Below are 24,346 nucleotides of genomic sequence, written 5' to 3'. Positions count from 1 at the left end.
TCTTTTTTTTTGTTTTGTTTTGTATTTGCTTTTTGTTATTACATTTATCTATTCATTTATTGTTGTTATGTATTGGTGTTTTTTTTGTTAAAATATCATATACATGCACCATGTTGTTTTTTGAGAAAAAGGAAAAAAGAAATAAAAATTTGATCACAAAAAAAATAATAATAATAATAAAAAAAAAAAAAGAGTGTAAATGATGGAAAGAAAACCGCTTTCTTTTTTTTCCTTAAAAAACAAACAAACAAAAAACTGTATTTGGCCTTCAATCAATTTTTGGCAGGTAAAAAGACCCATTTTCAGGGGAGAAATCAGGTTCTGGCAGGCAATCCCTTATTGGCAGACACTGGCCCTGTATGAAGAGACGGCTTGCTGCGTCTCTGTTGCGCAGTCCGTGGTCACACAGCCAGCGTGGGCGGGTCTCCAGACGGCCGTCCAGCCTCCACTGATCCGGAGCGGCAGATCCGCGCTCTCCGTCCCCGCTGGCTGACAGGCTCGGCCGGGATCCTCTTCATCACCGACCGCTCTGCGGGATCCGCTCGGTCCGGACCCTGGACGGTAACGGACCAAAGGTTCAGACAGGAAAAAGGTTTTTTTTTCCCTTCTTTTTTCTGATCGCCACCGTTAGGTTTACTAACGTGACGTCACATTGGGTACTTTTAAAGTTAAAAAACGCGTCTGATTACTTTGCCTTTGATTTTCTTCTGACGGTTAAGGTAATTGTTGCTGAGGCGTAGTTTATATCGACTTTATATCCTGTTCTGTGGTGAATGCATCACACGTTAATGCATGATTAATGAAACTACAGTAACAACACTGATTATATTTCTTATTTCAGTCGTTTGATATGCTTTTGATAATTTATCTCCCTTTACTGTAGACATTTCTGGAGCTCATGTATTGTGTGATAAAAAATGTATTTTGACAGAGAGCTGTTTATAATTACAGATAGTAAGTTATTAATGGTGTAACTGCTTACCCCTAAAGTTACACTTTATATCTTCAATATCTTATTTTTGTTTAACGGATAGTTTCAAATAAAAGACCGTCAAACTATTCTTTTAACGCATTGACGAGTTCTATGGGAAACATATTCTCCTCTTCAGATCAATAAATCAGCTGATCTGCAGCTGTGATAACATGTTGAAATGGGATTACCCTAAATCTGCTAAATTAAATTTAACAAGACACATTTCAGTCACAAACAAACAAATGAAGAGGTGGTGAAAGAAGGGAAATAATCACTGTTTGATAAAACTGTGTGTAAAGTTGCTCTGACACTTCAGAACTCACAAAAAGTCGTAAATCAGAGTTCCTGATGCTCCTGCTGTTTTCGCCCTAAAGTAGATGAGGCACAACTTAAATAAAATGTAGAAATGTTTGAGCATGAATAACTGAACTGAAATATTTCAAGTTTTACTGCATATATTTCTGGGTATTTTTCATGACCACCTCCATTTAAAACATATTCATAAAACTGTTGTCCAGGCAATTGACGAGCAAAACACCCAGAGCTGTGATGATCACGATAATGGTGGTAATTAGGTTTTTAGGTCCTTTAATTAATGAAGTAGTACTAAAAGTCTAGTTATCTGGGGCGGTGGAAGTGCAGCTGAGCCGTCATAAACAGCAGTGCTGGAGGAAAGAACTAAACATGCCAGGGTTCATCCTGAGGAGAACAGGAACGTCCCAGCTGCACATGAACGCAGCATCTGCCTGTCTGCAGATGATGAGCTGACCTCGCAGCTGCAGCCATGGCCGACCCGTGGACCACGCTCGTGGTCGTCTTCCAGCTCTGGATCTTCACGGTTCTGTTCCTCATCATGCTGCCCGCCATGTTCGGCCTGTCCCTGGGCGTCACAGGCGTCTACATCCAGATCCTGGTCCGGATCCTCGAGGTGAGATAGATGGGTGCTGAGTGCAGCCTGTGTGAGTGCCCTCACGTCACCTGTGAGGTCAGAGGTCAAATGAAGACGTTTGTCTTTGCAGTGGGCAACAATCCGTATCCAGCGAGGACGGCAGGAGCAGTCCCACATACCTGTCCCTCTGCCCACAGGTGAGTTCGTTTTTGAATAAATTAGATTAAATAAAAATCACGATGATGATGATGGTGATGATGATGATGATGGTGAAATCTATGATCTGTTTAATTGAATTTATACATTAGGCTTAACTAAATCTAGCTTAATAAAACTTGGCATCACTGAACGTATGTGTTGGGCTGGTGTACAAGACCCTGATAAATCATTTCAACAAATCCTGATTTAACAAAGCCTGACTTAAAAAAGTCTGACTATATAAAGTCTTAACTTGTCTGCAGTGATAGGGACAAGCACAGGCGTTAACACGACCTAAACAAGTCTAATTTATTAAAGTCTGACTTAGTAAAACCTGATTTAACAATGCTTGACTTGAATAAGTTTAACTTGATAAAACCAGACTTAGCAAAACCTGACTTAACAGTGCCCGATTTAATGTGATCAGTTTCAACTGAACCGACATGATCGAGCTGCAGTGTTCATGACATGTATTTGGGTTAACAGACGACCCAATTAAAGTTTGACCAAGAAAACCAGACTTAAAGGAGCTTGAGGCAGGATTTAGGCAGGATTTATGAAAAAAATGTGTATACGTTTTAAGTTTTCTAGTAATAATGTCAGATGAAGCGTTCCAAACCCAAAAGAATGAGCCCTCTAGTGTATCTCTCCGTTGCCTTGAACAGGCTGTGTGCTGCAAAATGTGCTGCAATTCGGGGGCCGAATTTCCCGCGCTGTCCTGTGGATGTGACGTCACATGACGCTGCATGCACGTTCTCCCCGTTCTCCCGTGCCGGCTTCTCTGTTGGCTGCAGTACCCCCGACGGCCGTCGTGGTGAAGGGTGGCGCTAGAGAGTCTCATTTCTTAAAAGGAGCCTCATGCTTCTTTAAAAAAGTCTGACTATATAAAGTCTTAACTTGGCTGCAGTGATAAGGACAAGCACAGGCGTTAACCAGACCTAAACAAGTCTAATTTATTAAAGTCTGACTTAGTAAAACCTGATTTAACAATGCTTGACTTGAATAAGTTTAACTTGATAAAACCAGACTTAGCAAAACCTGACTTAACAGTGCCCGATTTAATGTGATCAGTTTCAACTGAAGCAACATCATTGGGCTGCAGTGTTCATGACATGTATTTGGGTTAACAGACGACCCAATCAAAGTTTGACCAAGAAAACCAGACTTGAATTAGTCTAACTTATTAAAGCCTGACTTATATGTCTGACTTATTAAAAACCTATTTCCAAAACCTGTTTTAAAAAAGTCTAACTTAATAAAGCTTGAATTATAAAAGTCTCTTATTAAAAACTTTACTTTACAAAACCCAGTTTAAATAAGTCTAACTTAATAAAGCTTGAATTATAAAAGTCTCTTATTAATAAAGCTTGACCTAGCAAAAACTTAAATAATTTTGACTAGAAAGAAGACAAACCTCATGTAACATGATGAGCATTTAGCTGGAGAAAACCCTAATTTAACATTATTGAAACCAAGAGACAAACTAAACCTGCAAAAGAAAGACTTGTTCATCTTATTGGTACCTGTTGACTGGAACCAGACTGTAGAAAACACTTATTACAACGTCCTGTCTTGGGACAGAAAGGTACAACGGTTTTCTGCTGTAGGGGTTTGGTCGGTCACTAAGGTGACATAAGTAACATGTTCATATGAAGTCATCTCTAACACGACCACTTCTCCTAATGACCTGTTAGTGCAAACATTGAATGGGCCTGCACATCAGGCCGAGAGAGGACACAGCGCTAAATATCTAAAGTAATGACAACCAACTATTAACGCAATAGACTCCAGTATTCTACTGCAAATGTCCCTAAAATATACCAATCATGCATAAAGTTGAGGCTTTATATACTTTTATCTAATGCGGCACATAAGGATTCATCCTCTGTACAATATCCAGGTCTCATGAACGTTAAATCTAGTTGGAGAGAAAAAACCTTTACTGGTTGTAAATGTGTATTTCTGCTGTTAAGTTGTAGATTTGAACACAGAGGTCATTATTGGACCGTAGTGCCTAGAACTGCAGGTCTGGATCCAGACCCAGCAGGCAGCAGAGGAACTGCAGGTTTTGTCACGTGACAAAGCTGGATGTTTACTCTTGGTTTGGATCAAGTTTATTTAAAGTTTTGATAAGTCTTGGAAATTGTTTGGACAAAGTTTAGGTGAAGTTTGCTTAAACTCTGGATAAAGGTGGGAAGGGTTTTAGGTAAAGTTCACCGGCAGTTTGGGTTTGCAGTGGTGGCGTGTGAGCGTTGTGACAGACTCCGGGCAGTTCCTGTTCATGTGTCTGTACACAGTGTGCTCCTGCGTGAAGGATTTGCCTCAGCTGCAGGGATCATGTGACGGCCTGTGAGCGAGCCTCGGGTCTCCCCATTGGTCAGCTGCGGTGAGGGCTGCCGGGGCGTCGCTCAGCGTGAGAAAACACACGGCCAGTATCAGGAGGATGAGGCAACAGGAGATTGGGTAACGCTGGCCAAACAGATGAGTCCCGGTGGAGTTTAAAGTCTTACAAAAACCACACTGCAGACACACACACACGCACACACACGCATGCACGCAGGCACACACACTGTATCACCACATAGTCATGCTCGCTGGGGAAGGTTTACACTTTTGCCAGCTTTGTGTTTCTGTCACCTGATTTAGTGACTTTTCAGACATTATAGCACTTTAAAAAAAAAAAAAAAAGGCTTGTATCCAAAAACCAGCAACCTTTTCAACACAAGTCCAGTTTCTGTGGAGAACTGTTCCTCGTGGTACCTCTCCACGTTGCAAGAACAGAGAGGAAACCCGAAATGTTTCTTTGAGGAGATATTACAATATTACAACACAGTCTAACAGTCTAAACAGACACAAACAGTTGGCACGTACACACAAAATGATCACAAAGACACTTGCACACAAGACCAGGCAAACCCCATGAACTACATACAGTATTTGCAACAAAGGGTCTGACGAAAGAAAAAATGAAAGCTGCCAGCAGCGTTGATCGGGCCCTCACTCATTAATCAAAAAATTAGATTACATACATTCACTGCGATGACTGACATTAATTTGCCCATGTTGGTAAATTCTGTGTTTTGATGAAAAAAAACGAAAATAAACATCTTATTGATTGATTTGACTGTATTCGCTGATAGACTTTTTTCTTTTCGCTTTAAGACAGTGTACAATGTGTGTGTTTAATCACGTAACTCCACCCATCCAGTCTGAACGAGAAGGAAAAACCAAGAAAATGGCTGATGGTTCAAACAAAAATGCGGGTGACATAGCTGCAAATGAAATAACAGGGCTCTCAAAGTGGTATGCATCGAGTGTGAGACTCACCCATTTCAACAAGTTCACACTCTCTCATGCCACACATGGTATTTCTCACTCTGAGAAATTAGACTTGGACTGCAAACATGCACCAAATTTGGGTCAGATTAAACAATGTAGGGCTGAGTTAGAGCCATATATTGTTAGATCCATCGACATTGACTGGGCCATAGAAATGGTTCTCTGCACAGATGGTAAACAGCAAATTCTTGTGTAATGGTTAAAACAATTCACCAAAAGTCAACCTTTTACTGAAGAATTATGAAAATCATCATGAATGATACTGAGATATACAGCTGTATTTCGACAAAGCTTGGTGACACTGACTGAAATATAACATCATATATCATAAAAAATATATATGTGTTGTCCAAAATGTAAAAATGTCACTGTACATATACCGTTTGACACATCTGAATGAAACTCACAGGATTAAATGAACACAAAGCAAACAGTGTTTGTGGTGAGTATGAAGTTCATCTAACAGATAGAGATAAAATCATCAGATATGACTTCATATATCAAAAATATAGAGTGAAGAAGTTCTGATTAGACTAAATGTTACAGTGAAAAAGAAAATGCCTTTGTGAAAGGGATATGTATGATCTTTGAATTTCACCTCTGAGGAACAAACGGGGAGATTTTTTAAGGAGTTTATGTAATACACATGTGGCAAAACCATCCAGTACAGTTTAACGTACATTCAGTACAAATCCTTTAGTCAGAAGGCAGCGCTATGAAGTTCATCCAAGATTGTCATATCACCTTGTTCAGAATGGAAGCCTCATTAGCGCATACATTTTGGGTCAGATTGGAGAAGGTATGAGCAAGTTAGTGAGTTACATACTTCTGAGTCACTCTTAAATCTAACAGGTCCTCATGTATCCATTTTGATATCAGTTGTAGTGGCAAAAGAGGCAGAAAGTAGGGCTGGGCGATATTACCTCAAATCATTATCACCATAAATTGGGCATTTTTACCTTAAAGGAGCCGTCTGCAAGAAATGGCCAAAACTGGTACTGCAGTCACTTTCAAAATATTGTTGAGCGGCGTGTACCCTCCCCCTCCTCCCCCCGACCAGAGGTTGCCAGGTAGGCTGCAGAATGCAGCAGGAACGTAGGCTGCCATGGCTGCCATAATTAGAGCTGAGCTGGCAACCCGGATGCTGAAACAATACTGACTTGGTGATTGGGAGATAGGTGGAGGGTGGAGCTTCAGAAACAATACTGACTTGGTGATTGGGAGATAGGTGGAGGGTGGAGCTTCAGAAACAATACTGACTTGGTGATTGGGAGATAGGTGGAGGGTGGAGCTTCAGAAACAATACTGACTTGGTGATTGGGAGATAGGTGGAGGGTGGAGCTTCAGAAACAATACTGACTTGGTGATTGGGAGATAGGTGGAGGGTGGAGCTTCAGGCCAAAACAAAAAATGACAACATAAACATCAGTTGAGGGCTGCAACTCCTCTTTTTAAACTGGAATATCCTGGCTTGAGTGCTGTTGTCAGTGACATAAGTATTTGAAATGAACATGATTTTTAAATGTCTGTTGACATATCGGGGTCATTTTATGATTCGTTTTATTATTGCTCTTACATACAGCTCCTTTAATGATAAATGTACAATAACCCTTTAACCGGCAACAAAAAATCTATTTTTAGATTGGCTGATTGGTCGGTAACTCCAGACAGCTGCTACTGTTAAGGGAAAAGGTAAGGGAAGTTAAGGGAAAATTGACGTTGGTAAACGCAGTGAATGTTGGTAACGTAGCAGAGAGAGGCACACCCTGATACAAGTACCTGTGTCATCAACAGAGTTGTGCAGACCTTGGTGACAAGCTAATGAGGACCATTAATTAGAATCAGGTGTGTTGGTGCAGAGAAAGATCTAAATTGTAAAACATGTAGGACAGAGGGGGCTCGAGGACCAGGGTTGGGAAACACTGATCCATCCATCCATCCATCCATCCATCCATCCATCCATCCATCCATCCACCCACTAATCATGTCGTGTGGCAATCATCCCAAATTGATATCAAAAAAAGATCCACAGATCTCATTTGCACTACGGAGCATTTCAAGCATTTTGATGGAAACGTCGTTTCTACCCATCCAATCGCTCGAAGACATGAGGCACACGTCGGAGGTCCAAATGTCTGCTGTAAAACTGACTTCACTTTTATCTCGCTTAAAACTATTCTGTCACGGTCTCGCACAGTTCGGTTTGTAAAAAGTTTGCGGCAGCAGCGTATTTCAGATGTTAGTATTGGTATTTGAACAACTTTAGTTTGTCACGATTGCGGTTTGTTGAGGACCCAAACGCAGGAGAGCAGGAGGCAGGAGTTCACCAAAAGCAGGATTTATTCAGCCAAAAACAAACAGAAAGCGCTGCTGAGCAAGATAAAAAAAAGCAGACCAAAAACCAGAACAGGATCAAAAACTTGACATGCCACATGGAGGGAGGAAACAGTATGGACCAGCAGGGAGCAGGGGAAAGACAAGACTAGATATACACAGGGGATAACGAGACACAGGTGCAGACAATCAGGCCAGATGGAAACAGGAGGGACAGAACTGAAACACAAACTGGCAGAAATGTCAAAACCCTGACATAGTTACATAACATTTTCAGAACCCTGATGGAAGGCCAAGCCGTCCCGTTTGACCCGGACAGTCCCGCTTGACCATAGCGGTCTGAAGGATCTCCTGTAGAGGTCTGAAGGATCTCCTGTAGAGGTCTGAAGGATCTCCTGTAGAGGTCTGAAGGATCTCCTGTAGAGATCTGAAGGATCTCCTGTAGAGGTCTGAAGGATCTCCTGTAGAGGTCTGAAGAATCTCCTGTAGAGGTCTGAAGGATCTCCCATAGAGGTCTGAAGGATCTCCTGTAGAGGTCTAAAGAATGTCCTGTAGCGTCTATGTTGCAGCGGATATGAAGAAGCCTCTGATTGAAGACACTCTTGCTGAGTCTCTGTGTGGTGATGAAGATGCTCAGGTCCATGATCTTCTTCTTTTTATCAAGTATCATCCTTTGCACAACCATTTCCAAAGGCTCCAGAAAGTTTTTCTGTTTTCTCAGCCTAAAAAACACGTGCAGGCTTGATTCTCGTCTTCAGCCCTGCTGACTCCTGCAGCCCTGCAACTGTGTGTGCCTTCTTTCAGGGATCATTGATCGGGAGAGCGGCTCAATGGAGGAAGAGATGGTGCAGCGACGACGCACTCAGTCCCTGGCGAAGGGGGAGTTTGATCCGAGCGACGTAATGTATTTCTACAAAAAGGGCTTGGAGAGCATCGTGGACGACGAGGTGACGCAATGCTTCTCCTCCGAGGAGCTGGCCTCCTGGAACCTCCTGACTCGCACCAACCAGAACTTCCGCTACATCAGCCTCCGCCTCACCATCATCTGGGGCATGGGCGTCCTTGTGCGATACTGCATCCTCTTCCCTCTCAGGTCAGAGAAACAACACTGTGGTCAACAAGAAACCCAGTTCTCAAGAAACTGACCAAAAAGGGAAAGTTCAGTTGAAGTAAACACTTTATGACCCGATTGATTAACTGTGGCAGAACTCATCTGACCATTAGAGAGTTGTCTTTGCCTTCACTCTTCAGAGAAGGTCTGTTGTGTCCCTGCAGGATTACTCTGGCCCTCATCGGCCTCTCGTGGCTCGTCATCGGCACTTCACTGGTCGGATTTCTGCCGGAAAGCAGGTACACGACATCAGATCTCACCTTTTAAACTACATTATGCTCGGGTGTTTTTCATGAAGTCCTTTCATTTTTCCCGTGTGTCAGTGTGAAGATCTGGCTGAGCGAGTTGGTCCACCTGACCTGCTACAGGATCTGTGCCCGAGGACTCTCCGCCACCATCCACTACCACAACAAGTCAGTCACCTCACACCACGCTAGAGTTTTTTATGATTTTGCCTTCATACGTCCCCACAATGGATGTGATATCAAAGACAAAGTTGTTTTAGTTCCTGTGAACACCACACGTTTCAGGAGTTACAGCATCCTCTCTCAGGTGACCCAGTCAGGGCTGATCAGACCCTGATTTCTTTCGTTGACCTCTTTGATGCGGTCCTTGCAGAGAGCTGTGATCAGTGACTGATGTCAAAGTCTGGCCTAAAGGACATTGTTGTAACCAGGTCTGGGAACTTGAGCCATCTTCCCAGATCAGTTCGAAGCTGCTTCAGCACATCCCGAAACAAATGATCTGTCATTAACAGACCTCGATGACAGGCAGATGATGATCCATTCATTTGAATGAGGTTTGCTGGTTCAGGGAAACCTTTGAAACATGCAAGACAGCGGTCCACAAAGACTGGAACTAAACACCTGTGAAGTAAAGGTCCAAAAGTATTTGGACAATTGATTGAAAAGAAGTCAATTGTCAAGACAGATGAAGCAGATTAAAGGTCTGGAGTTGATTTCAGGTCTTGACTTGATATTTAGAAGCTGATTGACTAGAGATTCCATTATGAAGTCCAGAGGGTCTACAGTTCAAGTGAAGGGTGAAAGACAATATCAATACGTAATAGTAACAATCTTGAAGCGTGGCAAGTCAACAAGACAACTAAAGTGAATAAAAGAGGAAGAAAAACACCTCCACAACAGTAACACCAGTCAAGGTCCTCTGGAGAAGATAGAAGGGTCGCTGTCAACAAACTACAAACCACCAAGAACGTCAGAAAACAGGAGAGACAGACCAGACCTTCGCAGGAAACATCTAATGATGTTCTGGGACGAGATTCTTTGTTCGGACCTAGGACCTAGATAAACTTATATCAGAATGACAGACGAGAAACATCTGGAGAAGGAAAGGAACATCTGACACCCAAAGCAGTTGTCCAACATGGTGGAGGCAGTATTATGGTATGGGCATGTGCTGGTGGAGCATTTCACTGGTGTTTATTGATGATGTGATGAGGTGTTCAGGTCTAAACTCTCTGGGCACATTCAGACTACTGATACTAATGGTTTGATGGCACATTTGGGATGGATTATCCATGTCAGGTCATATTTTTCTGATTTGGAATTGTTCTATTTCAGATGTCAGAACTAAAATATTTTAGCCATTGTAGTTTAAATAGTTTAGAAAACTGAGATACTGAATGTAAATGTACTCAATTTCCTTTTGCTCAATATAATTCATATAATTTTGTATTTTGACTGTAAGCGCCTGAAAACTCTTCCACGCACGTTGCAGTGTATGGAGTTAAACTTGAGTAACCTCCACCTGTCTTCCCCTTGTTTCTGCAGAGAGAACCGACCCAAGAAAGGAGGAATCTGCGTCGCGAATCACACCACGCCGATCGACGTGGTGATTCTGGCCAACGATGGTTGCTATGCCATGGTGAGTATCCAAGGCGACCTCGGGCGTGTCTGTGACAGGATGTGGCCTGATGCGGCATTCTTCGCAGGTGGGACAGATTCACGGAGGCCTGCTGGGGGTCATTCAGCGGTCCATGGTGAGATCCTGCCCCCACATTTGGTTTGAACGGTTGGAGATGAAAGACCGGCATGCTGTGACCAGCAGGTGAGGCTACCAGTCTCAACGTTTTCGACTTTTTAGGCTGACATGAACACCGTGCTGGGTTTTACAGCAAATCATTTGTCAGATAATGAAGCCATTCATCAATTATGTGCTGACAAGTGCCTGCAGGCGCAAAGAGATCATGAGAGTAGAAACAGGAAGTATGCTCTTGCTCTTTTTTAAAACATCTTTTTGGGATTCTTTCACAGTTTAAATCTCTGTGACATTCAAGGACATTAATGTTATTGGTGTATCTCTGCAGTCATGAGTGTTTATTATTCACCTGGTCCCCTCACACGGTAAAATGCACTCAAACGTACTGCTGTGATCAATATAGAATCACTTGCTGACCTAGGGGTAAATCCCGCCCCCCTTAGTTACTGTTGCTAACTATCAGTGTTGCTACTATGGCTCTGGGTGGTGAAAACCTTGTCCCCAGATGTTTGAGTTAGCTTTCATGGAGGAGAATTCAAATGGGACCTAGATATGTCTCAGAGAGACATGTGTGGTCTCGTCCTGTGGCCCTTTAACTCCCGAGTGACGTCTCCGGCTGTCCAGCTTCCAATTAAATATCCAATTCACTCCAATTCATTATAATTGTGCAGAAATAGTGCAGATTCTTAAATAAACAACCTTGTCAGTTGTCCGTCCGTCCGTCCGTCCATCCATCCATGCAACCAGAAAAACTTGGTAGTTGAGCCATCCCTGACTATTGTTGAATAAAATAATTCAAAACCACACTGAATATGTAAACTGCATGTGCTGATTAACTAAATGTGTATGTGTGTTGAAACTAATGTGCATTCCTCTGACTTTTCACTGAAAGAACCATTTTCTGTACCAGGCACGAGATAAGGGGGGCCCCAGCAATAAAATTTGGGCCATCTCCCCCTTTCTCTAAAAGTAATAAACTTGTTCTCGGACAGAGAGCGGGCAGATCTAAGCAGGACGGCTGCAGAGCCGGTTCAGGCTGGGTCTCCCTCTGCAGAGGAACCTCTTTAATTATATGCCAGTGTTTGTGTCTTTCTTTAACTTTTCCAGCTCAATCAACAAACCCGGGGTGATCAGTTCGATCACAACACTATAAGCATTACCAAAAGAAAAGTTTTAATCCTAATCTTAAAGGTGGAGAGGGTGTCTGCATCCTGAACACCCACTAGGAGCTGGTTCTACCAGGTTCCTGGACCAAGACCAGGAACCTGATAACTGAGGGCTCTACCTCCCATTCAGCTCTTGGAACCACCAGTAAAGCTGCAGTCTGAGCGAGCGGAGCTCTGTCGGGACGATCTGGACCTATGAGTTCTTTAAGACCGGATGGATTTCAATCCTTAACAGCTTTATCTCCAGACTCCTGCCTATCCAGTCAGGGGAAACTTTCCTGCTAATCCTTAGGACTCTGTCACTTAATTATTTAGACAGTGTAAGTTAAGAACACAATGAATCACGCTGGCATCGGTCGCAATGCTGGCAACACGCAAAGCATTCGTTGGTTTTAATTACATTTTTATCCCCATTCTTTTTCACCCAGTGCTCCTACCTAAATCAGTCCTCGGCAATGCTCACTCACATTGGAACATGGGGAGAACTTGCAAACTCCACACAGAAACCGTGCTGAAGTCATGGGGGAACTTAACTCAGCGTCTAACTCAGCGTCCCCAGTGGGAATTGAACCCAGGACCTTTTACCTGTGAGATGGCGGCAGTACCAGCTGCGCCACCGTGGGACTAATACGTTGTGTATATGCTATACGTCCAAAAGACAATGGTAGTACAGCGTGTACCAGCGTTTTAGCGACATTTTAATACTTCAACATATGTTGGCCAAAGCCTAAAGGTGTGCCGGGGCCTGTAGATCGGCTGGATGTTGGAAGGACTGGAGCAATGGATGAAACGGTGATGCAGTCAGTCACGGTGGGGGGTGCAGTACTCTTCTGCTTTGGTGGATCTATCATTGTTGGGTAGTTTGGAGGGTTTAACGTGCTTACTCCCTTTGATCTGTCTTGTTGACTCAACAAAAACTCATCGCAGACGTGATGTCGAGTGTTTATTGGACGTCTATGGCTTTTTTGACCTCAGACAGCAAAAACACAACACACGTGAACTCGGACTTCCCCGCTGACTCAGAGGCCAGGTGGATTCAGATCGCTGGAATGAGACTCACAATTGGAGAAAATAACTAAGAGGCCATGTACCAACTTGACACGAGAGGTTCCATCACTTTGTCTGCTTGGTTATTAAAAGAACTGTCAAGACTCATACTGCTACTGTACGTTCCTCTCCTTGCAGGCTGAGAGCTCACGTCGCAGCAAGGACTAAACTTCCCATCCTCATATTTCCTGAAGGTTGGTGTTTGCTGTCGCTGTCACGTGACAACAACCATGATGATGATGATGATGATGATGATGATGATGATGGTTTTAATGGCGGGATGACTTCTGTCTCCATTTCCCTTAGGAACCTGCATCAACAACACGTCGGTCATGATGTTCAAGAAGGGAAGCTTTGAAATCGGAGGGACGATTTATCCAGTTGCTATTAAGGTAACTGACATTGCCAGAGTTGCAAAGAAAAGTCCTTTGTGACGTCTGAAGAGGTTTTGAAGCCCTTTTTTTCTTAAACAATCGCATTTAACTCAAAAATGAGAAAATGGTCGGGACAAACAAACCCCTGGAACCACACGCTAGCTATCTTAGCTTAGCCTATGCTAATCTAAGGTGCTAACTGGTAAGGGGTAGACGTAGATCCATATATCAATAAATAATCTCCAAAGACCTGGCGTACACATATGTGGACATCACAAGTATTTTGTCTATGTCACTGTGTCCTAATATTTAATTATCAATATACGGATGACTGATCCCATATTATTGATGAGACATCTGTACCTGCAGTTTGTACATGATAAATTCATGTTATCAAGTCTATTTAGTAAACAAACAGCTTTTATTTTCATTTAACTGTCTCGTGGAGACCAGAAATAAAAATGTGAAATTATATTTTAGTCGTTTACTGCAGTTTGATTCTTTCAATCAGCTTATATCCACTCATATTGATCGCTAGCTCCTGAATCAAATAGTGCCAGACTTTAGAATATTGGCAAATATTAAATCCAGTTAATCGATTTAATCCCGTACTGTAATCAAACCCGTGATTTGCACCCCTGCTCTGTAAACCCTATGTGGCCCGTTGGTCCTCCCCCAGCACTAACCAGAGGGGCGTGCAGGTTTTTTCAGGTTTTGTCTCCGTGTGTTTCAGTATGACCCCCGGTTCGGTGATGCTTTCTGGAACAGCAGCAAGTTCAACATGGTCAGCTACCTGCTGCGTATGATGACCAGCTGGGCCATCGTTGTCAACGTATGGTATCTCCCTCCCATGACCTTACAGGTACACCTCAGGTCCTGCCGTCTCCAAATCACACTTTTATCACTTGAGAACTTCAACAGAAACTCAGGTTTCATCTGTTTCTATAAACATTGGCATCAATCCGATCGGTGGTCGCTCTCAACAGAAGCAAGTCCAGCTGCTAGCTTGGTCCACAGCTGCTGGTTCAGCTCTGAGCTGGTAGTCGTCCCCGCTTGTCCTGGTGGGGGAGGACTATCACTGTCCCGAGTGTCTTCTGCCAAACCAGCAGGAGCAAAGACCTTTCCTAGCTAACACGGGTTGTGTAACAGGCCACGTCCATAAACTGTAAATACAATGGACAAAGCATTAGCTCTTCGGACCCTTAGCTTTCCGAAGAGTGCATTTGAAGCCTTTTTTTCCTTTGAGTGCACAGGACACGTTGCCTGGGAAACCACCTGGAACACGTCCACCATATGTCAATCAAAATTATCTGGGGATATCAGCAGATCACTGCTGAAATATCTCCGAAGTTTACAGCAGAATTTACTGTTTAACATGTTGATCCGATGGCAAAATAAAAAATGGCCGCTGTGTGTATCCGACGCTGGGTTAGTAGAAGCTCAGTCTGGTAGTATGGCAATGACGGATCAAAGTGTGATAATGGCTAACCATCGGCAGAGCCGACTACCAATTCATCATATTAGAAATATATTTATTGCTTTATACGACCTCCAGTGGCCAATTGAGGAACTGCAATCAATCTTGGTTCCAGATGAGCCTCGACCAGTAAGTTAGACGGTCGGGGCTCACCTTTCACGCATCAACCTTCATAAACATCCACAAAGGAGCAGTGGTGTTTTTTGGTGCGTGTGGAATCAGTTTTGTGTGTTTAAAGGTTAAAGCAAAAGGACAAAATACACAAATGTTCCTTCAAGTGAATTTGTTTTAACATGAAAGAAAGTATTTTCTGCTGTACAGCCGCCCGAGAGCTAATGCTGCTGTACAGCTGGTGTCCAGCCTGGTAAACTGTAGCTGCTGCACATGTTCCTGTACCTCCACTGCAGCCATGTTTAACTTGTGGGTAAGCTGTCAGTTAAACTCTGAATGTTGTGGTTTATTAAGTAGTTAAACCTGCAACCAAGTTGCCAACTGACATTCAGTCTGGTGAAACGGCATCACAGCTGTTTCACTGACTGACTGGAGCATTTTGGAGCTGTTTACTTTAATTGACAACAGCTCTGTAGATGAATTTAAACCTGATGATGATGATGTGTTACGGGGTGAGGTTTTGGACCCAAATGCAGCACACGGTGGTAGTTTGTCTGGTTTGATTTATTACCCTCAAAAGGAACGAAGAGCAGGCAGGAATGCAAGACAAGGATCAGGCAGCGATTGGTGTCAAGTTCGGAAGACAAGGTCAGACACCGGGGAGTAGGAGACAAGGCAGGATCCAGAAACAGGCAGGGTCGGCAACGGGAGGTCAAGACAGGGAATGCTGGAAGGTCTTGCATTTACAGACATAGAGTGACGATCTGGCAGTGAGTGCAGGAGTGAGGAGCTTTTATGCTGTCCTGATTGTTGAGGAGCTGCAGCTGGGAGAGCAGGTGAATGGAGTGAGTGACGAGGTGGGTGTGGCTGGAAGATGGAGTGAGCAGGAGAGAGGGGAGTGGAATACCACTGAAGGCTGGAGGACCAACCATGACATGATGATAATAATGATGATGATGATGATGATGTTGATGATGATGATGATCAGTTTTGGATTTATTGGTGATGTCACTTAAAAGCAGATCCAGGACATTAAAGGTATTCTATGCAACAAATCCCTGATTTTGGAAAGCTAGCAAGATTTGAAAGAGGCACCTCTAAGCCCCGCCCATTTGGTCCGAATGAAACGGATTGGTCCAGGAACAGAGGCTTGGCAGGAAGGGAAAGAACCAATCAGATGCCTTCATTTTAAACCACGCCCCCCCGCCCTGTCTCATGCGTGCACTCGCTTCCAGCCCTCCGTGTCCACTTCCCACGGGTCCTCCTGGGCTCACAGTGTCCCAGTGTAACCCCCCTCTCTCCCCTCTGCAACGGACCCCAGTATGTAGTTATTATGTAGTTATTTCCAGAGCAGTTCGGTCCCCGCTGTGTGGGTGAGTGGGGAGCAGAGCCGTTAGTCCGGGCTGCTGCTGCAGGACTCTCTGCCCAGCAGCAGCAGCCCGGGGGGACACGTGAAGAGCCGCAGCAGCTCCGGCTCGGAACCAGTATGGGGCTCCGTGGGGATGGAGGCGTCTCCATCCCGGCGAGAGCGGAGAGCGCCGGTGCGGCTGGCGGAGCGCTGCGGTGCCGTGCAGGCTCTGTTGCCACAGCTACGCCGTAGGGTACGCCGTAGGGTACGCTGTAGCCTACGCCGTAGCCTACGCCGTAGCCGTGGCTCTAGAGCCTGCAATGCACTGCAGCGCTCCGCCAGCCGCACCGGCGCTCTCCGCTCTCGCCAGGATGGAGACTCCGGTGGGCAGGATGCACGTTTGGGTGGGCACAGCCTGCCTAAAACAGGCCTCGCTTACAGGTGAATGAGACATGGGGTAGTTCTGTTGAAAATGTGCTGTCCAAAATGTCCTGGAAAACTGAACTCCTGCAAATGCACGTTCCCCAAAGCTTGTGGGGGCGTGGCTTTGGACGGAGCGCTGACGGGAGGGGGAGGAGGGGGCGGGGCTTAGAGGAGGGGGCGGGGCTTAGAGGAGGTGCCACTTTCAAAATTTCAAAATTCTTGCTAGCTCTCCCAAATCAGGGAGAATGCCTTTAATATTACAAATACATTCAGAAGCTTAGTAGTACATGTGGCCATGGTTGTTTTTTCCTGGTTAAATTGCAGCATACACCAGAGTTCCATATGAGGACCTCTGTTAATTAAATAATCATCCTCCAAATGGATGAAATCCTACAGAATTTAAAGCACATTTCTGTTTGTATTAGTTCCTACTCTACTGTTCCAGGGAAACGTTTACAGCTTCTGAATGCAGTTCCCCTGAAAATGTAAAAGAGAGCACAGCCAAACTGAAAGCTTCCTGGTCTGTCCCTGCACATGCAGGACAGCGCAGGACAGCGCAGGACAGCGAGGCCGTCGGGCTGCAGTAACCAACAGCTCATGACTGTGATTTGTGATGATTGTGCTGACAGACGGAGGTTTGGTGTTCTGATGGCACAGAAGATGTTTTCAACGGTTTACCCTCCTGACTGGAGTTTTACTCACATGAGATGGACCAGACATTATTGTGAGTGCATGTGAGCGCATGTGAGTGCATGTGAGCATCGTGTTTCTGTGTGGTTTGTGTGCAGGATGACGAGGACGCAGCACACTTTGCCAACAGAGTGAAATCTGCCATCGCTCATCAGGGAGGGCTGCTGGACCTTGCATGGTGAACACTCAGACACACTCTCACATGTACTTTCATCTCTTTGCAGACAAGTTTCAATCAAGTTCTTTTTATGTGTGAATATACATTAATATTTAATATAACACCTTCCAGGAGACGTTGGTCCAGTAAAGCTTTGAAAAGTGTTTTGGCATCACAGAGTACAAGTGATGATGAGTTTTGGTGCAACTTCGTTCCATTTCTTCCTGCAAACATTTCTCAGGGAGTCGTGGCCACATTCCTGGTTTCCAAATCCTCCAACATCGTCTGTTGTGGTCAGTTCAGGACTTCATGCAGTCCAGTGTCTGGTCCATCTTCTCCCTCAGACACCTCTCTGTACATAATCTGATTAAGCATTGTGAAAAATTCATGGATGTCCCAGAAAAAAATGTGGTCATGAAGGAATAAACTGTATATTGCTCTAGTGCAGTGTTTCTCAATCCTGGTCCTCGTGGGCCCCTGTCCTGCATGTTTTAGATGTTACCCTGCTTATGCACACCGTGATACAAGTACCTGTGTCATCAACAAAGTTGTGCAGACCTGGTGACAAGCTAATGAGAACCATTAATTAGAATCAGGTGTGTTGGTGCAGGGAAACATCTAAAACATGCAGGACAGGGCGGTACGAGGACCAGGATTGAGAAACACTGCTCTAGTGTGTCATTGTGCTTTTAACGGTGCCATCAGCGAAGGGGAAATGAGCTGTAGCAAGGACACCCACACGACCTCAGACCATCCCAGAGCCTTGCTTTTTGGGATTTATTGTTGGTAAGAGTCTGGACCAGGGGTTGGCAACCCACGGCTCTAAAGCCGCCCTAGTGGCTCCCTGGAGCTTTTTCAAAAATGTTTGACCTTTTTTTCTTCTTTTTTTTTCTTATTTTTTTTCTTTCTTTTTCTTTTTCTTCTTTTTTTCTTTTTTTTTCTTTTTTCTTCTTTTTGCCCTTTTTTCTCTTTTTTTCTTCCTTTTTCCTTTCCTTTTTAATCTCGACATTTCCATTTTTTTTCTCGACATTTTGACTTTTTTCTCGGCATTTCAACTTTTTCGACATTTTGACTTTTTTCTCGAGATTGTTCTTCAACATTAATCTCGACATTTCGACTTTTTTCTCGAATGTTTGGCTTTTCTCAACATTTCGACTTTTTTCCCGACATTTAGACTTTTTTCTCAAGATTGTACTTCAACATTAATCTTGACATTTTGACTTTTTTCTCGACATTTAGACTTTTTTCTCGAAGTGCATAATGAAAAAAAAAATCTTCCCTCAGTTATAACTAATATAGAAACATGCAGCATGTGTTGTCTTCATTCTAAGGCTTATACAAGACTTTTCATTTTCTGCGGCTCCAGAGATATATGTTTTTTGTGTTTTTGGTCCAATATGGCTCTAAAACATTTTGGGTTGCCATCCCCTGGTCTGGACAATGCTTTCCCACATTGGTCGGCAGCAAACTCTGTCCATTTCTTTTAAATATGTGACCACAGTGCACGTATCCATTGTGTGACACTCCATCCCAGGCGCCTCCGAGTGGAGAGATATCACCTCTGCTCCCGAACAGCTTCTCTTTTTCACAGTAAAGTGCCATCAGTGAATGTATCTCTGAATTGTAGTGTTGACGAGGAGTTTCCATGGTGACCCTTGTCCACGTGGTTCTACAACTTGTTGATGAATGATGGTCGTTGACTCTCCCAGTCCTTCCTGGAGGAGCATTGTTTAAATTTTTCACATCATCTTTGCTCCTCAAAGCTCAGCCTTTTGTACTGAATCATCTTTATAGTTGCCTGCTGTCCAAAATAACACCTTTTTCTTTCTTTCTCCACCTTACGAACACTTGATTAATTGCCCCCGTACCGATGCAGTTCTGAAATGTGTTGCAAGTCGGCAATTAAAAAGTGGATGTATTTAAATGTATGTGGGAGAAGGAAGCAAATATAACATTGTCAGAAGATGAATGGATGAATATATGTTGAATTAACTCCTCCACTACCAGTTCAGGGCAGTGGAGGGGATTTGCATGGAAGAACATAATCAGGTGTTTTATAACCGTGAGAAGGAAATATCTACAAGGAGGCAGAACTGAATCTGGATACTGTTGGAGATAATGTAATAATACAATGGCTGACCACTGTCATATCTGTTGGTGTTGCCCAGTGATCCAACCTTACTGGATAGATGTAGCTAGAGAGATAAAATAAAATTCTTGGCTTTGAAATTGAGTATAGCTTGAAATCTGTTTATTTGTGTAATCTACCAACTGAACTCAATCCCCAGGATGTTATACCTTTTGAAAATATTGCTTATAGCCATCAAAATGTCACTAACAAGGAAGTGGCTTAAGAGGGAACCGCCGAAGGTGAGAGAGTGGATAGCACTGTGGAGGAAATATGTGAAATGGAATTGCTGACCTTCTCCCTACGACTGTGTGGTGATAAGGCCCAGAAATATTGGGGGAAATGGCTAAAGTATATGAGTGAGAGACTGTTATAGAGCAATTCCCCCAGTGTTTAATTTCTATATTATGATGGAGGTTTATTGTCACTTAATATCTTGGACTGATTGGAAATCACAATGGCATTGGAAATTTACTTGTTGATATCATTACCCACAATTGTTTTAACAACTTCTGTTCCCCTGACTGGTTTTTACCTTACGGATTTATCTAACAAGACACCTTCCCTACTGTGCATACTGGATGGACTTACTGTACACTGGCTGCCCTCTCCTCTCACACCCAGGAACTATAGTAACCCTTTATTACCCAGGAACTATAGTAACCCTTTATTACCCAGGAACTATAGTAACCCTTTATTACCCAGGAACTATAGTAACCCTTTATTACCCAGGAACTATAGTAACCCTTTATTACCCAGGAACTATAGTAACCCTTTATTACCCAGTATATCTTTACAATATCTGTTTTTTGGTTTTGTTTTTTTTGATACACCCTAACACACCTCCTTCGGTGACCTGTATGTTCAGTGCTGTTTGATTTATGTCATGTGTTTTACAACACATAAAATTCTGTATTATAAAACTAAAAATGAAAAGTTTAATAAAAAGTGGATGTATATTAACAAATGAAATAAGGGTGATAAGAAAATTCATAAAACATCTCGAGTTGGAACTGTCTGCAAAGAAATAGAAGTCTTTGTAATTGGAAGCTTTTCTTGATATTTTCGATATTGCTTTAACTTTTTATGATTTTTGGTTCTAAGAAATTGTAAAAATAACGTTTTCCAAAATCTATACGATGTTTTTTTTTTTTTTCAATAATCAATATCAACTTGATCCAACTTTATTGACCTACACCTGCAGTTTTGCTCTGTTCCTGATGAACGTGACCGGACTGAAGGTTTGTGATTGGTTCTTGCAGGGACGGAGGGCTGAAGAGAGGAAAGGTGAAGGACTCCTTTAAGGAGGAGCAACAGAAGATGTACAGCAGCATCGTGGTGGGGCAGAATGACATGGAACCACCAGGAACACATGGCGAGAACATCAAGGATCAATAATTCAGGACACAATCAGTCGCCAAGTTCATCCTCCTTCCTGCCATGTGTTGGAAAGCTAGAGACCTTGGAAATGTCAGAGCTGAAGCCGATGTTTCTGGAACCAGTTCTTTACTCAATTTACACTTTTCTATGAAATTCAACAAACTCAAATGAAATCAGTATTTTTTAGGAAAGGAGCGTGTAGGAGCGTGAGTCCACCAGCAGGGGGCAGTGTGTGACAACATACTCACCCTGGCTCTCTCCTCATCCTCCTCATCATCGGTCAGGACTGATGTGTCCTCAGGCTGCAGTCCCAACTCCACTCTGTCGTCATGGCGCTGGCTGTCATCGGGACGTTTGTGAACCAAACACGAGGAAGGAAACAAACTCAAACCCACAAACGCCTCAGATCCCAGCAGGCTTGCTCACCGAGCCCAAACCAAGGACTTTCTTTTGGTTTATGAGGACTTTCTCCATGTTTTTGTTGATGCAGGTCTGAAAAAGGTCTAATATCCAAGTAATGAGTGTGATCCAAGTGTAACAGCTGTGAAGCAAAAGTAGCTGCATCACCTCGGTAGTGTGTCAGTCAGTAGTTACTGCAATCGAGTTGTTAACGGCCACGAGGAGAGCTAAAACAACCAGCTGCTGCAACTTTCACGGTTTCAGATGTTCACTGGACAAGTAGCATAGGAATATTTGTAGTTAAAAAGCTTCTGGCCTAATCAGTCTGAGAAGGTGAAACCAGCTTCAGGCCGCAGGGCAGTCTCCTGTCAGAGAGCTGCAGGACGCCTGGAATAAAGCAGCAAGAGAGCCGTGGAAGCAGAGCAAAGGAAGATACATGAAGAGGAAAACATTATCAAATAAGAATCGGTTATATGTTTCTGTGCCTCAAATGTGTTTTATATATTTGCAAAAAAATAAAAAAATAAAATCTGCATTTCTTGTTCTATTATTATTATTATTATTATTATTATTATTATTATTATTATTATTATTATTATTATTATTATTATTAGTAGTAGTAGTAGTAATATTAATATTAACATTTATAGAAATACTCATATTAAAGGTAATTTACAATTTCCAATATTTTATTTTATTTTTTATTATTCATTATTATTATTCATTATTATTATTATTATTATTATTATTATTATTATTATTATTATTATTATTATTATTATTATTATTATTATTACTCTAAAAGTGCACGTGAACATGTTCACCAGTCTGGAGAAAACAACAGATTTGGGAGCCCTGAAAAAAAAAGAACTATTAAAAACAAGAAAACACCAAAAAACAAATCAAGGAAATAGAAAAATAAAACATGTTGGAAAAAAACGTAAAACCTTGTGATCGACGGATGTTTCTGACGCTTTTGTTCTCATCCAAATATTTCTCATTTTCCAACCCAAGAACCCCACGCATGGTTGGCAGGACGAGCTCAGACAAAAATATCTTATTTTGTCATTCTGTTGTGCTAAAACAGAAACATTCACATTATTTGGTATGAAAATACTTCAGGGATTTGTATCTTGTCAACTGAAATCACTTAAATACTTTGTGAGATGTCTAGGAGATAAAATAAGAGAGAAAAGGATGAGTTCTGCCTCTGAATCCTGCAGACACGGCCGGAGCAGATCACACGAGGATATTACTGTATATTACTGTATATTACTGTATATCAGTAATAACGCTTGAATACTTTGCTGTTTAGGCCCAGGTTTGTAGAAGCTCAGGCATATCTGTACTTAAAATACAATATTAGATATTAACAGTTAGTTTCATATTTTATGGCTAAAATTAACTGCGATCGAAGTTAAACAGCCATGTGTTTCTTCAGGGTTTTATTAATATCATGTGGATGTCAGGAGAAGGTTTTATTGTTAAACACAGAAGAACGGAGCTCCTGGAAGAAAGGTGAAAGTTACATTTAGGTGAAGGTGAGGAACATCCTGGACATGTGGCCTGTCTGTCACAGACACTGACACGACCACACCCTGCACCTGATTAATCAGTAACAAAAAGAACAAGAGAAACAAACCTGACTCCACGTTAGGGCTGGGCGGTATGGACTAAAAAATGTATCACGATCATTTCTGGCATTTATCCTGATAACGATAAAAATGATGATAAAAAAATACCAATTCAACTCCACCTTTGTAAATATAAATCCATCATCACATTCAGTGTTTGGAGCCAAATCACTGCTCTAAAAGATACTAAATACTACTAAACGTCATCAATTACATTATATTAATAAAAACCAATTAAATGAGTTACACTTGTACTGCAAAACTGGAATGACTCAGATCCTCCATGTTTGTTACACAAACACGTATCAACGGGAATTTATCCTTCTTTCTTTCTTTCTTTCTTTCTTTCTTTCTTTCTTTCTTTCTTTCTTTCTTTCTTTCTTTCTTTCTTTCTTTCTTTCTTTCTTTCTTTCTTTCTTTCTTTCTTTCTTTCTTTCTTTCTTTCAGGCTCATATCCTTCCTTCCTTCCTTCCTTCCTTCCTTCCTTCCTTCCTTCCTTCCTTCCTTCCTTCCTTCCTTCCTTCCTTCCTTCCTTCCTTCCTTCCTTCCTTCCTTCCTTCCTTCCTTCCTTCACGTACGTTTTGCGTGGATTTAACACAGAACCATAAATCTGATTTACACAAAAAATAAATCAACGGGAATTTATAATTTTTACCGCGAGATACAAATTCTTACCGCAGGGAATTTTTTTGACGGTTTATCGTAAACTGTAAAATATTGTCCATTCCTACTCCACTAATCAGAACACGGATAACATGCGAGCTCCACCCACAAAGTGAAGCTGGATTTAGACAAATCTGTCCATCCATCCATTCTCTATACTGATTTATTTTTATTCTATCCAATCTATCCAGCTCTCTTCAGTCAGGTCCCACAGACTAGACCCCGGACAGGTCACCAGTCCATCACAACCACACACTTGGTCCTTTGACCAATTTAAAATCATAAATTAACCTAACACACATGCTTTTGGACTGTGGCAGGAAAGGAGTACCCGGAGAAAAACCCAGACGAGTGCCAGCACCTACACGCCACACACACTCCTGTTGGGAGTGGAACCAGGAACCTTCTGGAAGTGGTCCACTAATATTTTAAAGATAAAAAATATATTTTATTTTGTTACTTCTAGCTTGTGTATTTTGTTGTTTATCTTAATGCTGTGTTTGTATT

General features: G+C 42.5%; 1 protein-coding gene across 3 annotated transcripts; it reads left to right on the top strand.

The window, feature by feature from the left end:
* The first annotated feature begins 424 nt into the window (after nucleotides 1-424).
* On the top strand, nucleotides 425-21,998 carry gpat3 (glycerol-3-phosphate acyltransferase 3). 3 transcript variants are annotated; one of them, XM_061733507.1, is made up of 13 exons: nucleotides 425-592; nucleotides 1,730-1,901; nucleotides 1,993-2,059; nucleotides 8,538-8,826; nucleotides 9,009-9,083; nucleotides 9,168-9,257; nucleotides 10,635-10,728; nucleotides 10,796-10,911; nucleotides 13,194-13,249; nucleotides 13,362-13,447; nucleotides 14,163-14,291; nucleotides 17,577-17,656; nucleotides 21,026-21,998. In XM_061733507.1, the coding sequence occupies exons 2-13, from the start codon at nucleotides 1,758-1,760 to the stop codon at nucleotides 21,159-21,161; spliced, it is 1,362 nt and encodes a 453-aa protein (XP_061589491.1). In that variant the 5' UTR covers nucleotides 425-592; nucleotides 1,730-1,757; the 3' UTR covers nucleotides 21,162-21,998. The 3 variants fall into 3 exon arrangements, with proteins under 3 accessions (XP_061589491.1, XP_061589492.1, XP_061589493.1); XM_061733508.1 differs by having other exon boundaries at nucleotides 426-575; XM_061733509.1 differs by having other exon boundaries at nucleotides 479-561.
* The last annotated feature ends 2,348 nt before the right edge of the window (nucleotides 21,999-24,346 follow it).

Source organism: Cololabis saira, chromosome 11 (assembly GCF_033807715.1).
Source record: "Cololabis saira isolate AMF1-May2022 chromosome 11, fColSai1.1, whole genome shotgun sequence".
Classification (NCBI taxonomy): domain Eukaryota; kingdom Metazoa; phylum Chordata; class Actinopteri; order Beloniformes; family Belonidae; genus Cololabis; species Cololabis saira.
The sequence above is the reverse complement of the archived record's forward strand: the minus strand, read 5'-3'. Positions and strand labels throughout refer to the sequence as shown.

Coding starts and splice junctions, on each gene's coding strand:
- gpat3 (XM_061733507.1), top strand. CDS start 1,758: ATGGCCGACCCGTGGACCACGCTCGTGGTCGTCTTCCAGCTCTGGATC. Junction 8,827..9,008: donor TGCATCCTCTTCCCTCTCAG/GTCAGAGAAACA, acceptor GTGTCCCTGCAG/GATTACTCTGGCCCTCATCG. Junction 17,657..21,025: donor GGGCTGCTGGACCTTGCATG/GTGAACACTCAG, acceptor TGGTTCTTGCAG/GGACGGAGGGCTGAAGAGAG.